Source organism: Panulirus ornatus, chromosome 40 (assembly GCF_036320965.1).
Source record: "Panulirus ornatus isolate Po-2019 chromosome 40, ASM3632096v1, whole genome shotgun sequence".
Classification (NCBI taxonomy): Eukaryota; Metazoa; Arthropoda; class Malacostraca; order Decapoda; family Palinuridae; genus Panulirus; species Panulirus ornatus.
In genome coordinates, this window is record NC_092263.1 from 2879869 (window position 1) to 2896152 (window position 16284).

Sequence of the window (16284 nt, forward strand, 5' to 3'; positions counted from 1 at the left end):
ATATCAGCGAACTTTTGTGTCCAAGAAGGAGTCGAATCTCTTAACTTGGAGTCGAGTTTCTCAACTTGGGTCAGGATTTCCACATGTATCCTTATATGTTTATAAAGGACGGACTCTACTTGAAGAAAATAGGATCGACACATTTTGGTAGGCTTCGGTGCAAGTTTACAAATGCAGTCTGGTTATAAAACAGCCCAAGTGGAATAGGCCGATTTCCATCCTTAAGTACTCTTCACAACAAGCTTCAGTTGTACATGAAAATATTCGGTCTTACCACACTGCTATCATTCGTATTTCTGAATCCTGGTTCGATATCATACGCCAAAGTCTTCTTTGCCAAATGCACAATGCCAGCGTACATTCTATCTAACAGTGATAGGGCAAATAGCGTTTTTCCTCTTTTTTAAATCACATCTTATTCCTACGCTGAAAACTGTTGTTGTTGACGATACGAACTTCATTTTCTTTTCTCTTTAGAAATTAAAGATAAACTTCGTAAGAATATAACATCAGGATCAATTTACATGCACCCCACTTAATTTCCAGGGGCAGTGCGCTAATACAATTAGCTGAGGAGCCTCCTTGCGACGAGGCCATAAAGACAAAAATGGTTTTTGCTAGATGTGAAGATCTCATGAATGACGTTGAAACAGAAGGAAAGGCTTTCCTACGTGTGATGACCGACAAATTATCCTTGAGCTAACTTTGAACACTGCCTGTTATGCTGGTCAACATGAGACGAAAAACATCAAATTTTTTAGACTTAAATGTTTGAATGATCTTCGAATTGCTCATGATAGGCAAATTTGTAATGATACTGTCAATGAAAATGATATGGACGTAGCTTGGAAAAGCTTCCGTAAAACTTTCAAGGCATTAGACGGAACATATATGCTAAATACATAGAGCGTAGATGGTCCTCTTCCAAAATGAGCCTGAGTGGTGGAATGATGAAACAAATTAGTGCCTGTTGTCTAAGAATGGAGATCATAAGCATAGAGCGACCAATAACGATCATTATAAAGTACTGTTATGTAAACTTAAGTAAAAAACTGTAAAAGACTTATTTGTCATGGTAAACGTCATTATGAAGCGTATGTTGCTGAACATAGCAAAAGAAACTGAGGAGTTCTATGTCATCAGCTAGACAGACTTTTATCATAGGGAATTGGTCCACTAATTACGGAAAACGACTTCGATTCAAGACAACGAAGCCACGGCAAAGACGTCAAATGATTTTTACTTATCTGTATTCACAGTTAAAGGCAGTTCCTTTTCCAAATCTAATTCCACTGCTAGAGAAGAAAACGTTCAACAACTTCCTGATATGAAAGTTGAAGACATGGTATCAGCACTACATGGCATTAAAGTAAATAAAACGGCAGGGCCAGATAAGTTTTATCCGTGGAAAATAAAAGAGGCGAAAAGTTAGATACGTAAGGCCTCAGTTGCCAGAAGGTTGGCGCATCTCCAGGGTTTGGTGGGGGTCGGGTGGGAAGAGGTGAGGGGGTGTGAGGTGACGAACTCGCGGAGATAACATTGAAAAAGCTCAAGAGTGGTATGTACGAACACATTCTATGTTTTTGAGTTACTTGGACGTGAAATTCAGTGACTATCGGTCAAATTAACACTCAAATCTATCATGAACAAAGTAGTCCTACTCCAGAAATAGCAAAATAAACGAGACATCTCTCTACTGTGTAGACAGCGTTGTGGCTACGGTGAGGATGGAGTGGAGCCTAGGCTTGCTACGGGCCAGCTACGAGTCGCTCCTGTTGTCGTATGGGGTGTGGGAGGCTCTCCTGCCCTACATCATCTGGGGCCAGAGGATAGTCTTCTTCTGCCTACTGCTGGTAGCCTCCGTCGGCCGCAGGCTGAGGCTCAGGAAGAAGTATGTGGCGCTGCTGGATCGCGTCTTCCAGTTCGCTGCCGCCGAACTGGCCGATGAAGCGCCCCTGGAGGAGGAACAAGAACCCGTTGACGAAAGGTAGGGACGGCTTCGTTGTACCCCTTCAGTATCCAGACGCCTCTAGTCATACCTAATGTTCTATGGTGCAGTGAGGGAAGTCGACATCTGATGCTCAGGATATTGTTAAAAATCTCTTCGGACAGGCTTCTTGGAAGTCTTATATTGGCTTCTATGTGACACCTAATGTTGGCGTGTCTGTAGTCTTGTCACACTGTCTGCTTCTCCATAGTATTTTCATCCACACTTTCAAGTCTTGATTTGATTCAAATGTAATTTAATTGTGTAGATATTCCTCTGTGATGCAATTCTGAAGTCAAGTTCCCCCGCTGCTGTAGGCTTTCTGAGCACGTAAGCTGAAATCATGTGAAATTTATAAGTTCCTGATATTTGGAAGAAATTGAATTTTAGAGGAAATTATTCTCTGATTACTGTAAGCTTTCCACACAAGAAATTAAATTTCCATAGAAAGTATATGATAACTAAATCACATTGGGAGTTACCTGTCTGACCAACATGTCAGGTTGTATAAAGAAAAAAGTGAATCTGATTCAGAAATCAGAGAAATCAATTGTCATTTCATGTTTTTTTCTTCCATTCAAATACCGTGAATTTGTTTTCTTGTTTGATTTGCATTTGTGTGACAAGTAAGGATCCATCTACGTATATGATAAATGTCCTATCGATTTCATTTTTCCTTAAGTTATCAATATGAAATAAAATATTTATACTCAGAAATATACACGATTTCAATTTCTCAAAATACCCGTTTTCTTCTGTTTCACAGAGACAGGATGTGCGACCCTCGTACATACAGTATTTCATTTATTTGTACATTGATTATTTGCAGTTTCCAGTCTGTGCCATATTTTCACAGTTGCTGTCCTCACATGACACAATTGCAGATGTTTCTTCTATGAGCATAATGACTTATAATGACCAATAGTCCATTTGCAGTTGCATGATACAATTGCAGGGGTCACATGTGTATTCTATAATGACCCTCGAAGTTGGATAATTGCTGTGTTATCTTGCGCCTCTCATTCCGCCACTGGCAGTGTTGTGATCTGTCCGGAGGCGCCACAGGTCAAGGGTTTCGATTCGACCGTGGGATCCTTCGGGTTCCAGGACTCGATGCCCTACCTGGCGGCGGGCATGAGGGCCGTCGTGCAGGACTGCGTCAGCAGGAGCTTCACCTCCGCCGAGCTGCGCACCTGGAATATGCTCTCCAGGTAGGTAGGAGTACGTGCGCAGTGGGTGGGTTACGTTGCTCCTGGCAAAGTGAGGCAAGTGAAATCTGGCAACTCTTAACATCTCGCTACACACACACACACACACACACACACACACACACACACACACACACACACATTAGTGAATATATTCTTACGTATAATTATGGCGGATGGTACTACAAAATATTGCTCTTCCACACTCTGGTTCTACCTATCCTCAGGCGCCTCACATTGGAATATACAAACGTCGAATAGCCTGACAAAACCAGAAACAATCAACAATATGAAACCATTTTTTTTTTTCTTTTTGAGAAACTCTATTGCAACCCATATCATTCCTGCCGCACCTCGTCTTACGGAAGGCTTTCACTACCTCCTCTCTTTTCATCTCGTCCTTCGCGATAACCCTCATATTCCTTACGCCACCTTCTACCATGAAGATAACATCCGCCACCCTATCGAAATCCTCATTAGATCTCTAGTTCACTTCTGATTCGCTTGTTACTAGTACTTTCCCCTCCGCTCTCCTTATTATAGATCCCCTTTGTCCTCTGGTTCTCCCATCATTATTTACCTAAACAAAACGTCTAAATCTCTCTAAAGCTAATGAATTATCTCTTTTTTTATACAATTATTTCACCACGTCAGTTGCCATGGCTTCACCTGGACCCCTATAGTGTCCAAAGCCACGTCGGCTGCCCATATACAAACTCAGACCAAAACTTACCTCGTCGCCAGAACAAAGCGTCAGCAGTACCTGCGTACCAGCCCCTCCCTGACGGTGTTCTGGGCGGCCGGGCTGGTCATCCGGTACCTGCTCCTCTTCCCCATGCGGGTCCTAGTGCTCTTCCTGAGCTTAAGCCTCCTCGTCCTCCTCTGCACCGGCGTCGGCCTCCTGCCGGAGAGCGACTTCAAGAGGCGCCTCAACGCCCGGGTCATCACCTGGGGTTTTGACTTCGTAGCCGGGTCCATCTCCGTCGTCGCCAGGTACTGAGGGCGCAGGTTCGAGTCTCTCTCTTTCTCTCTCTCTCTATATTTAGTCCCAGAAGTTTGCCTGGAGCCTCCCTTTAAGCCTTATCTTGCCTTCGTATGTGAAATATAACCTATGTACTTCAATAGGTCGAATACAAACCATTTTCTTTTAGATTATGTACGTTTTGAAACCTCACGTCTCTAAAATCCGGAATTATCCGAAATTCCGGATTCACCCCCTCCGATAATCCGGAATCCGTTGCCGAACAGCGAGGGTCTTGTTATTGTTGCCTTCGACTCTCCACAGGTTCCACAACAAAGAGAATCGACCGAGCCATGGTATAGCAGTGGCCAACCACACCTCGCCCATTGACTCCATGGTCCTGGCCACCGACCAGTGCTATGATATGGTAGGTCCTGGCCACCGACCAGTGCTATGATATGGTAGGTCCTGGCCACCGACCAGTGCTATGATATGGTAGGTCCTGGCCACCGACCAGTGCTATGATATGGTAGGTCCTGGCCACCGACCAGTGCTATGATATGGTAGGTCCTGGCCACCGACCAGTGCTATGATAAGGTAACGTGGACCAGCTATGTTATACTAAATTCTGGGCATCGAGTGGCTTTGTGGTATAACCAACTTAACATGGCAGCTTATAGGTGTTAACTTCTGCTTTGATATTATGGGTTCTGTTCCCCCAAGCAATGCAGTGTTATAACAGGGCCACGACACCTAGCAGAGCTATGAAAGAGGGGTAGCTATGTTAGATCTAAGTTCGGGATGGCATCATAGCCCCAGGAGGCAGTAACTACTATAATAAGGTGGGCTCTCTATCACAGCTGATGCAAGGCCTCTCCTGACCATCCCACAGGTGGGACAGAGGCAAGGTGGGATCCTAGGGGTGTTCTTGATGGCCCTATCTCGATCCTCGTCCCACATCTGGTTCGAACGCTCGGTGGCGAAGGAACGCGCCCAGACAGCCCAAAGGTGAGGACTACCCTGAGTTCTTTTTTGAACACCGTCAGGTCAGGCAATGGAGCGTGAGTATTGTGAAGGACTGATGAATGTGTTGGATGATTGGGGAGGCAGATGTAGTGTGTCTGAGACGAGAGAGAGAGTCATGGCAAATGGAAAGGTGAGAAGAGAGGAGGTAAGGAAAGCCTTACGCAAGTTGGAGTGCGGCAAAGCACTGAGCTTCTCAGGAAAGAGGATAATGGTGTCATGAGAGTTCGACGTATGTATGACTGGGAGAGTTATGTATGACTGGTGCTGCTGTGTTAAAGCAAGGGGAAACTAAACTAAATGTTCGAGGATATATGCGTAGAGGTAAGGGAAAGTGGCATTTGAGAAAGAAGTGGTGTGCACAAAGTAGCTGACTGGAGTAATGTGATCCCAGGAGAGGTAAAAGGTGTGTGACCCAGACGTTCACTGCAGAGAACCTGTGGGAGACATGCTTTAAGAAACAGACTCATTTGTATGTGGCATTTATAGCTATGGAGAACGCGTATGACAGGCTTGACACAGAGGTCATGTAGAGTGCTGTAGATAGACAGGTTAATAGGATAGTTAACAAGTACAGTGGAGAGTCTTTACCAAGAGAGTGATGAACGTATGGGAGATGGAAGGGAGGAGAGTCGACCAGGGTGTGCTGAAGAGGTTCGCACATACAGAGAGGATGAGTGAAGAGAGAATGTCTATTTCTTACAAAGGATCTATTTCTCACAAAGGATCTGTTGCTCACAAAGGCTGAGGAGGAGAATAACAGGATGGTGTAAAGTTGGCTTTGAGGCATCGCGATCTGAATATTCATGAAGACGTGTAGCATACGTTGGATAGAATAAGTTAGAGTGATGTGACATATGGGGGTCGAAGGAGTGTTATCAGTAAAGGCAACAGGAACAGTCGAGGTAAAAAACCATGGGGTTGTTTTAGGAGCTTGGCTGTGAGTGGTGGTCACTGGTTTCTGTGTATTATGCATGGCACATGGAGGCTGGATGTGTGCAGGCGAGACGTTTGTTCCTGGCGCTACCTTGATGGAGAAGGAAGAGGAGTTCGGTACGTTTCATATATATACATATATATCTTTCATACTATTCGCCATTTCCCGCGTTAGCGAGGTATCATTAAGAACAGAGGACTAGGCCTTTTAGGGAATATCCTCACCTGGCCCCCTTCTCTGTTCCTTCTTTTGGAAAATTAAAAAAAAAAAAAAGAGAGGGGAAGATTTCCAGCCATCCGCTCCCTCCCCTTTTAGTCGCCTTCTACGACAAGCAGGGAATACGTGGGAAATATTCTTTCTCCCCTATCCCCAGGGATTATATATATATATATATATATATATATATATATATATATATATATATATATATATATATATATATATATATATATATATATATATATATATATATTGTACAAAGGCAAAGGGGATAAGAGTGAGTGCTCAAATTACAGAGGTATAAGTTTGTTGAGTATTCCTGGTAAATTATATGGGAGGGTATTGATTGAGAGGGTGAAGGCATGTACAGAGCATCAGATTGGGGAAGAGCAGTGTGGTTTCAGAAGTGGTAGAGGATGTGTGGATCAGGTGTTTGCTTTGAAGAATGTATGTGAGAAATACTTAGAAAAGCAAATGGATTTGTATGTAGCTTTTATGGATCTGGAGATGGCATATGATAGAGTTGATAGAGATGCTCTATGGAAGGTATTAAGAATATATGGTGTGGGAGGAAAGTTGTTAGAAGCAGTGAAAAGTTTTTATCGAGGATGTAAGGCATGTGTACGTGTAGGAAGAGAGGAAAGTGATTGTTTCTCAGTGAATGTAGGTTTGCGGCAGGGGTGTGTGATGTCTCCATGGTTGTTTAATTTGTTTATGGATGGGGTTGTTAGGGAGGTAAATGCAAGAGTTTTGGAAAGAGGGGCAAGTATGCAGTCTGTTGGGGATGAGAGAGCTTGGGAAGTGAGTCAGTTGTTGTTCGCTGATGATACAGCGCTGGTGGCTGATTCATGTGAGAAACTGCAGAAGCTGGTGACTGAGTTTGGTAAAGTGTGTGAAAGAAGAAAGTTAAGAGTAAATGTGAATAAGAGCAAGGTTATTAGGTACAGTAGGGTTGAGGGTCAAGTCAATTGGGAGGTGAGTTTGAATGGAGAAAAACTGGAGGAAGTGAAGTGTTTTAGATATCTGGGAGTGGATCTGGCAGCGGATGGAACCATGGAAGCGGAAGTGGATCATAGGGTGGGGGAGGGGGCGAAAATTCTGGGGGCCTTGAAGAATGTGTGGAAGTCGAGAACATTATCTCGGAAAGCAAAAATGGGTATGTTTGAAGGAATAGTGGTTCCAACAATGTTGTATGGTTGCGAGGCGTGGGCTATGGATAGAGTTGTGCGCAGGAGGATGGATGTGCTAGAAATGAGATGTTTGAGGACAATGTGTGGTGTGAGGTGGTTTGATCGAGTGAGTAACGTAAGGGTAAGAGAGATGTGTGGAAATAAAAAGAGCGTGGTTGAGAGAGCAGAAGAGGGTGTTTTGAAGTGGTTTGGGCACATGGAGAGAATGAGTGAGGAAAGATTGACCAAGAGGATATATGAGTCGGAAGTGGAGGGAACGAGGAGAAGAGGGAGACCAAATTGGAGGTGGAAGATGGAGTGAAAAAGATTTTGTGTGATCGGGGCCTGAACATGCAGGAGGGTGAAAGGAGGGCAAGGAATAGAGTGAATTGGAGCGATGTGGTATACCGGGGTTGACGTGCTGTCAGTGGATTGAATCAAGGCATGTGAAACGTCTGGGGTAAACCATGGAAAGCTGTGTAGGTATGTATATTTGCGTGTGTGGACGTATGTATATACATGTGTATGGGGGGGAGGGGGTTGGGCCATTTCTTTCGTCTGTTTCCTTGCGCTACCTCGCAAACGCGGGAGACAGCGACAAAGTATAATAAAAAATATAAAAAATTAAAAAATATAATATATATATATATATATATATATATATATATATATATATATATATATATATATATATATATATATATATATATATATGAGTATTCCTGGTAAATTATATGGGAGGATATTGATTGAGAGGGTGAAGGCATGTACAGAGCATCAGATTGGGGAAGAGCAGTGTGGTTTCAGAAGTGGTAGAGGATGTGTGGATCAGGTGTTTGCTTTGATGAATGTATGTGAGAAATACTTAGAAAAGCAAATGGATTTGTATGTAGCATTTATGGATCTGGAGAAGGCATATGATAGAGTTGATAGAGATGCTCTGTGGAAGGTATTAAGAATATATGGTGTGGGAGGCAAGTTGTTAGAAGCAGTGAAAAGTTTTTATCGAGGATGTAAGGCATGTGTACGTGTAGGAAGAGAGGAAAGTGATTGGTTCTCAGTGAATGTAGGTTTGCGGCAGGGGTGTGTGATGTCTCCATGGTTGTTTAATTTGTTTATGGATGGGGTTGTTAGGGAGGTAAATGCAAGAGTTTTGGAAAGAGGGGCAAGTATGAAGTCTGTTGGGGATGAGAGAGCTTGGGAAGTGAGTCAGTTGTTGTTCGCTGATGATACAGCGCTGGTGGCTGATTCATGTGAGAAACTGCAGAAGCTGGTGACTGAGTTTGGTAAAGTGTGTGAAAGAAGAAAGTTAAGAGTAAATGTGAATAAGAGCAAGGTTATTAGGTACAGTAGGGTTGAGGGTCAAGTCAATTGGGAGGTGAGTTTGAATGGAGAAAAACTGGAGGAAGTGAAGTGTTTTAGATATCTGGGAGTGGATCTGGCAGCGGATGGAACCATGGAAGCGGAAGTGGATCATAGGGTGGGGGAGGGGGCGAAAATTCTGGGAGCCTTGAAGAATGTGTGGAAGTCGAGAACATTATCTCGGAAAGCAAAAATGGGTATGTTTGAAGGAATAGTGGTTCCAACAATGTTGTATGGTTGCGAGGCGTGGGCTATGGATAGAGTTGTGCGCAGGAGGATGGATGTGCTGGAAATGAGATGTTTGAGGACAATGTGTGGTGTGAGGTGGTTTGATCGAGTGAGTAACGTAAGGGTAAGAGAGATGTGTGGAAATAAAAAGAGCGTGGTTGAGAGAGCAGAAGAGGGTGTTTTGAAATGGTTTGGGCACATGGAGAGAATGAGTGAGGAAAGATTGACCAAGAGGATATATGTGTCGGAGGTGGAGGGAGCAAGGAGAAGAGGGAGACCAAATTGGAGGTGGAAAGATGGAGTGAAAAAGATTTTGTGTGATCGGGGCCTGAACATGCAGGAGGGTGAAAGGAGGGCAAGGAATAGAGTGAATTGGAGCGATATGGTATAACGGGGTTGACGTGCTGTCAGTGGATTGAATCAAGGCATGTGAAGCGTCTGGGGTAAACCATGGAAAGCTGTGTAGGTATGTATATTTGCGTGTGTGGACGTATGTATGTACATGTGTATGGGGGTGGGTTGGGCCATTTCTTTCGTCTGTTTCCTTGCGCTACCTCGCAAACGCGGGAGACAGCGACAAAGCAAAAAAAAAAAAAAAAAAAAATATATATATATATATATATATATATATATGTATATATATATATATATATATATATATATATATATATATATATATATATATATATATATATATATATATATATTCGTATGAGTCTACGGGGAAAGTGAAAGACGATAAGTTCCCAAGTGCACTTTCGTGCGATAATCACATCATCAGGTGAGACACAAGAGAGAAATATAACAGTTATTTGATATACGACGAAGAAACGTAGCTAGGACGCTATTGGTAAACATGTGATTGTCCAAGACAGACAACGAGCGTATCATTAACTTATTATGTGGACAAGAAGGGGAACTGTTTACAAATTTTATCAGCAGTAAAGCTATCTAATTTGTATAGACCTTCACTAATATCAAGGTTATAACTCTTTGTGTTTTCAATAATAGAAGATCCACTGATATTTCTCGTGGTACTGGAATTAGAGTTAATAACATAGATGGCATTACTCCAGTTAATACCAATACCATACTTTTTAACGTGATTAAACAAGGCATTTGATTCTTGTCCCGTTCTTATACTATATTTATGTTGCCCTAAGTCTAACAGAAAGATCCTTACCAGTCTGCCCACCATAAAGCGTATCACAATTTCTACATGGCACTTTATAGATGCACCCAGGAGAGGTTTCTGATGAGCTCCTGATGAAGATATTCATTTATAGTATCATTGTTGCTGAAGGCAACATTTACATGAAGGGATTTAAGCAACATGATGATCATTGCAGGTTGCAGCAGCACGTTCGGGACCCCAAACTACCTCCCATCCTGATCTATCCAGAGGGCACGTGTGTTAACAACACTGCTGTCCTGCAGTTCAAGAAGGGCGCCTTCGAGGTGAGTGGTGACCCGTGTACACCTTATCCTCGATGAGTGGTGACCCGTGTACCGCTTATCCTCGGTGAGTGGTGGGGGATAGGGAGGGAGGAAGAGCACGATTTTAAATGGGGGACAGGGAGGGAGGGAGAGCAGTGGAACAGCCCCATGATTAGAGATAAATGAAAGAGGGACATTTGTGAACACATCTGGTGGTTTACGTGTTCATCAGTTCTTGATCATTGGTAACAGCCCGACGAGTGAACCCAACCAGATAACATGGATCATTTCACAACATATGTGTAAAAATACGTATCAAATAAGCTGAGATGTAAATGTAAATGCATGAAGTATGCGGATATGTAAAAGATTGTCTGCTTTTAAGGCTTACAGTGAGGTGGGCGCCCCCACGATTGTAAAACTCCCTCCCCATAATGCACATAATATGTATTCCCACATATACACACACACGCTCACTCTCACACACATATATACACACACTCTCACATACACACACACGCCCACTCTCATACACATATATACACACACTCTCACTCACACACACATATACACACACACACACACGCTCACTCTCACACACATATATACACACACTCTCACTCACACATATATATACACACACACGCTCACTCTCACACACATATATACACACACTCTCACTCACACACACATATATACACACACACGCCCACTCTCACTCACACACACACTCACACACATATATATACACACACACACACGCTCACTCACACACATATATACACACACTCTCACTCACACATATATATACACACACACGCTCACTCTCACACACATATATACACACACTCACTCACACACACATATATATACACACACACGCCCACTCTCACACATATATATACACACGCTCACTCACACACACATATACACACACGCTCACTCACACACATATATACACACTCGCTCACTCACACACACATATACTGTACACACACGCTCACACACACACACACACACACACACACACACACACACACACATATATACACACACGCTCACTCACACAAACACACACACACACATATATACACAAGCTCACTTACACACACACAAATATACATTACAACTACATGAAAATAAACCATTAATACACACGGAGATGATGTTCATCCCCCGTCCATATATTGCACGGGAGTACAGTCAAAACTATATATATATATATGTTCTGTAATTCACGTATCCTTACAGGAATACAGAGGCTGTGCTCTGTAAATGTCTCAACTGCTAAACGTCTATGTAATGAGTAGCATAATTCTAAGTACAGGAAGATTATTATACGAGAAATGGTTATGTACTAACTGGTTCATTCCTCGTTCCCACAGAGTATAGGAACATTGTTATAGGAGAAATGATTATGTATTAACTGGTTCATTCCTCGTTCCCACAGAGTATAGGAACATTGTTATAGGAGAAATGATTATGTATTAACTGGTTCATTCTCGTTCCCACAGAGTATAGGAACAGTGTTGTATGAGAAATGATTATGTACTAACTGTCTCATTCCTCGTTCCCACAGAGTACTGGAACATTGTTACAGGAGAAAATGATCCTATAGTAACTGTCTCATTCCTCGTTTCCCCACAGATCGACAGCGTCATCTACCCTATCGCCATCCGGTTCGACTCTCGCTACGGCGATCCTTTCTGGCACCAGGAGACTTTCCTGAGGTACATAGTCTCAATGATGACGTCGTGGGCGATCGTGTGTGACGTGTGGTATCTGCCGCCCATGTACCGCACCCACAAGGAGTCTGGGGTGGCCTTCGCCCAGCGGTGAGAGTCTCTCTTTGGATGGTTCACTGGCACTGCTTCGAATGACGGGCGAAACGGTTCGGATCTCCTCAACCCCTTAATACTCGTTCTTTTTCTCGTACTGAGCATCTGTTCCTTTCTGAATTCAGACCAGGGTAATATTTCCAAATGAAGGAACAGTATCATGGTCAAATTTAATGGAGAACATTAAAGTAATCCTCCTCCACTTTGTTCCATTTCGAATCACAGTTCAACCTTGTCATAATATGTTGCGCACACCCATAACTTCGACTTTATATTGGAAACACACAATCTAACACAAAATCTACAACCCGGAAGCTAGGGAGGTTGTTATAGGAGTGTTGTGAATATTTTTCATCGTGAGGAAGGGGGGCCAGTTCATATCTGAGGGGGACATTCACGTCTCAGTCAGCCAGAGTGGACACCAACAACATATTCACGTCTCAGTCAGCCAGAGTGGACACCAACAACATATTCACGTCTCAGTCAGTCAGCCAGAGTGGACACCAACAACATATTCACGTCTCAGTCAGTCAGCCAGAGTGGACACCAACAACATATTCACGTCTCAGTCAGCCACAGTGGACACCAACAACATATTCACGTCTCAGTCAGTCAGCCAGAGTGGACACCAACAACATATTCACGTCTCAATCAGTCAGCCAGAGTGGACACCAACAACATATTCACGTCTCAGTCAGCCAGAGTGGACACCAACAACATTCTTCCGTCTCATTGGTACTCCTACCAACACCACGTCTCCCCAACCATCTCTTTTTTTGTCTCCTCTGGTGTCGTTCACATCTTCCCTCCCTCTCTCCATGTTCTGCAGGCACCAGACCTCGCCCACTGCTCTCGTAAAAGGGGGTCTGTGTGCGTGTCCTTGGTGAGGCTTGGCCCCTTGGAACGCGTCTCGCCGCTGCTTTCCCCACAGTTCCTTCCGTGTGGCGTCCAATCACACGAGGATTGAGCGTTACGCTGTCTCCCTTCTTTCCCTGCGCAGTTAAGCTGTGTATTTCTCATTCTCCTTCCTCAAGTCCCATCTTTTCGTACATGTCCTTTCTATGTTCAAGAAACGGGTCTATCAACACACAATCTCCTCCCTCATGTGCTACGTTTTCGTCCATTCTGGCCGGAATTAGGGTATGTTTTCGTCCAATATGGCCTAAATTAAGGTATGTTTTCGTCCAATATGGCCTAAATTAGGGTATATTTTCGTCCAATTTGGTTTGGATTAAGGTACGTTTTCGTCCAATATGGCCTAAATCAGGGTATGTTTTCGTCCAATATGGCCTAAATCAGGGTGTTTTCGTCCAATATGGCCTAAATTAGGATGTTTTCGTCCAATTTGGCCTGGATTAAGGTACGTTTTCGGCCGTGTCATGTCTGCCGCTGGAGAGAGTGAGCTTGAAATTCACCTCAACTGACGGAAACTTCTTCCCCTTTTCCAGAGTGAAGGCCAACATCGCTCACCGAGGCGGCTTCGTCGAGCTGGCGTGGGACGGCTTCATCAAGATGTTGCCCAGCAAGACGGGCGAGGCCTGGGCCAGGAAGCAGACGCAGTGGAGACAGCGTCAACAGCAGGAGTTCGCGCGCCACTTCCACCATCAGGAGGAGCGACAACAACAGGAGGAGGAGGAACGCGACGCCGAGCAAACCTAGCCAGAACTTGCTAGAGCTGTACTTGTAATCCTGCAACCCTAGCAGGAACTCGCTAAAGCTGGATTAGTATACCTAGCAGGAACCTGCTAGAGCTGTGCACGAGCCCGCTAAAGCTGTAACAGCAAACTTAGCAAGATCCCACTAGAGCTATACTAGAACAGATAGCAGGAACCTGTTAAGGGCTGTGCTAGTAAACCCAACCAGAATCAGCTAGAGGTGTACTAGTAAACCTAGCCGGAACCCCACTAGAGCTGTACTAACAACCTAGCAGGAATTCTCTAGAGCTGTACTAACAACCTAACAGGACCCGCTAGAGCTATTCTAACAAGCCTAGCAGGAACCCGCTAGAGCTATTCTAACAAACCTAGCAGGAATCTGCTAGATCTATACTAAGAACTTTGCAGGAACCCGCGATACTGACGATGCTTTTAGCGCACAGAATCATTACTCACTTTCTCAAGTTATGGATATATATATACACAGTTGTCCTTGAGCGAAATCACGTACCCTCGTCTCTCTTCATTCACGAAAGCCACAAGATACAGCAACAAGCAGGTGTGTAGCTTCCTTATAGAACAAAACATATTAAGACGGTCGTGTGTTAAACGCTAACAAGAATATATGTGTCAGTTTAGAAATGTTGACCCAGAGAGAGAGAGAGAGAGAGAGAGAGAGAGAGAGAGAGAGAGAGAGAGAGAGAGAGAGAGAGTGTGTGTGTGTGTGTGTGTGTGTGTGTGAGCTAGGATTTTAAACCTCACGGTGCTACAAATCTGGTCTTTATCTACATTATTTGGGATTGTAGATTTAAGTTTGTATCGTCTATTTATTACGTTACTGTGTTAAATTATTGTTCATCGTAAAACAAAATATGAGGAAGGAAGTATTATTTGATAGCACTTACCCAAGACATGGATTCCTTAAGCCCCAACGTACAGTGATATATATTAATATATAAGTCACTGGACAGTGTATATTGGCTGATATATAACATCAATATATTTTGTCTTACGTATGGTATAATACGTCCGGATAATTCGTATTTTGGTTGAAATATAACATCAATATATTTTACTTTAGGTATGGTATGATCTCTTTCGGATAATCCTAGTATAAACAAGAATATATTTATTTGTCTATTTATTCATTTATTTATCATACTTTGTCGCTGTCTCCCGCGTTAGCAAGGTAGCGCAAGGAAACAGATGAAACAATGGCCCAACCCACCCACATACACATGTATATACATACACGTCGACACACGCACATAGACATACCTATACATTTCAACGTATACATATATATACATACACAGACATAGTCATATATACACATGTACATAATTCATACTTGCTGCCTTTATTTATTCCCGTCGCCACCCCGCCACACATGAAATGACAACCCCCCTCCGCCCGCACGCGCGCGAGGTAGCGCTAGGAAAAGACAACAAAGGCCACATTCGTTCACACTCAGTCTCTAGCTGTCATGTATAATGCACCGAAACCACAGCTCCCTTTCCACATCCAGGCCCCACAAAACTTTCCATGGTTTACCACAGACGCTTCACATGCCCTGGTTCAATCCATTGACAGCACGTAGACCCCGGTATATCACATCGTTCCAACTCATTCTATTTCTTGCACGCCTTTCACCCTCCTGCATGATCAGGCCCCGATTGCTCAAAATCTTTTTCACTCCATCTTTCCACCTCCATTTGGTCTCCCACTTCTCCTCGTTCCCTCCACCTCTGACACATATATCCTCTTGGTCAATCTTTCCTCACTCATTCTCTCTATGTGACCAAACCATTTCAATACACCCTCTTCTGCTCTCTCAACGACATTCTTTTTATTACCACACATCTCTCTTACCCTTTCTTTACTTACACGATCAAACCACCTCACACCACATATTGTCCTCAAACATCTCATTTCCAGCACATCCACCCTCCTCCGCACAACCTTATCTATAGACCACGCCTCGCAACCATTTAAGATCGTAGGAACCACTATTCCATGAAACATACCCATTTTTGATTTCCGAGATAATGTTCTCGACTTCCACACATTCTTCAACGCTTCCAGAACTTTCGCCCCCCTCCCCCACCCTGTGACTCACCTCCGCTTCCATGGTTCCATCCGCTGCCAAATCCACTCCCAGACATCTATAACACTTCACTTCCTCCAGTTTTTCTCCATTCAAAATTACCTCCCAATTGACTTGTCCCTCAACCCCACTGTACCTAATAACCTTGCTCTT

At 43.6% G+C, this 16284-nt stretch overlaps 1 protein-coding gene across 2 annotated transcripts in view; it reads left to right on the top strand.

Annotated features, from left to right (window-relative positions):
* Positions 1-15164, top strand: part of LOC139761306 (glycerol-3-phosphate acyltransferase 3-like) — a 40105-nt gene extending 24941 nt beyond the window's left edge. Inside the window, exons 2-9 of one of the 2 annotated variants that reach the window (XM_071685354.1) lie at positions 1705-1987; positions 3025-3198; positions 3940-4188; positions 4481-4583; positions 5049-5164; positions 10444-10552; positions 12179-12366; positions 13818-15164. In XM_071685354.1, coding sequence (XP_071541455.1) covers positions 1728-1987; positions 3025-3198; positions 3940-4188; positions 4481-4583; positions 5049-5164; positions 10444-10552; positions 12179-12366; positions 13818-14028 — 1410 coding nt within the window. In that variant the 5' untranslated portion in view covers positions 1705-1727 and the 3' untranslated portion in view covers positions 14029-15164. The remainder of the gene's footprint in view (positions 1-1704; positions 1988-3024; positions 3199-3939; positions 4189-4480; positions 4584-5048; positions 5165-10443; positions 10553-12178; positions 12367-13817) is intronic. The other variant, XM_071685355.1, reaches the window with a different exon arrangement.
* Positions 15165-16284: the final 1120 nt, after the last annotated feature.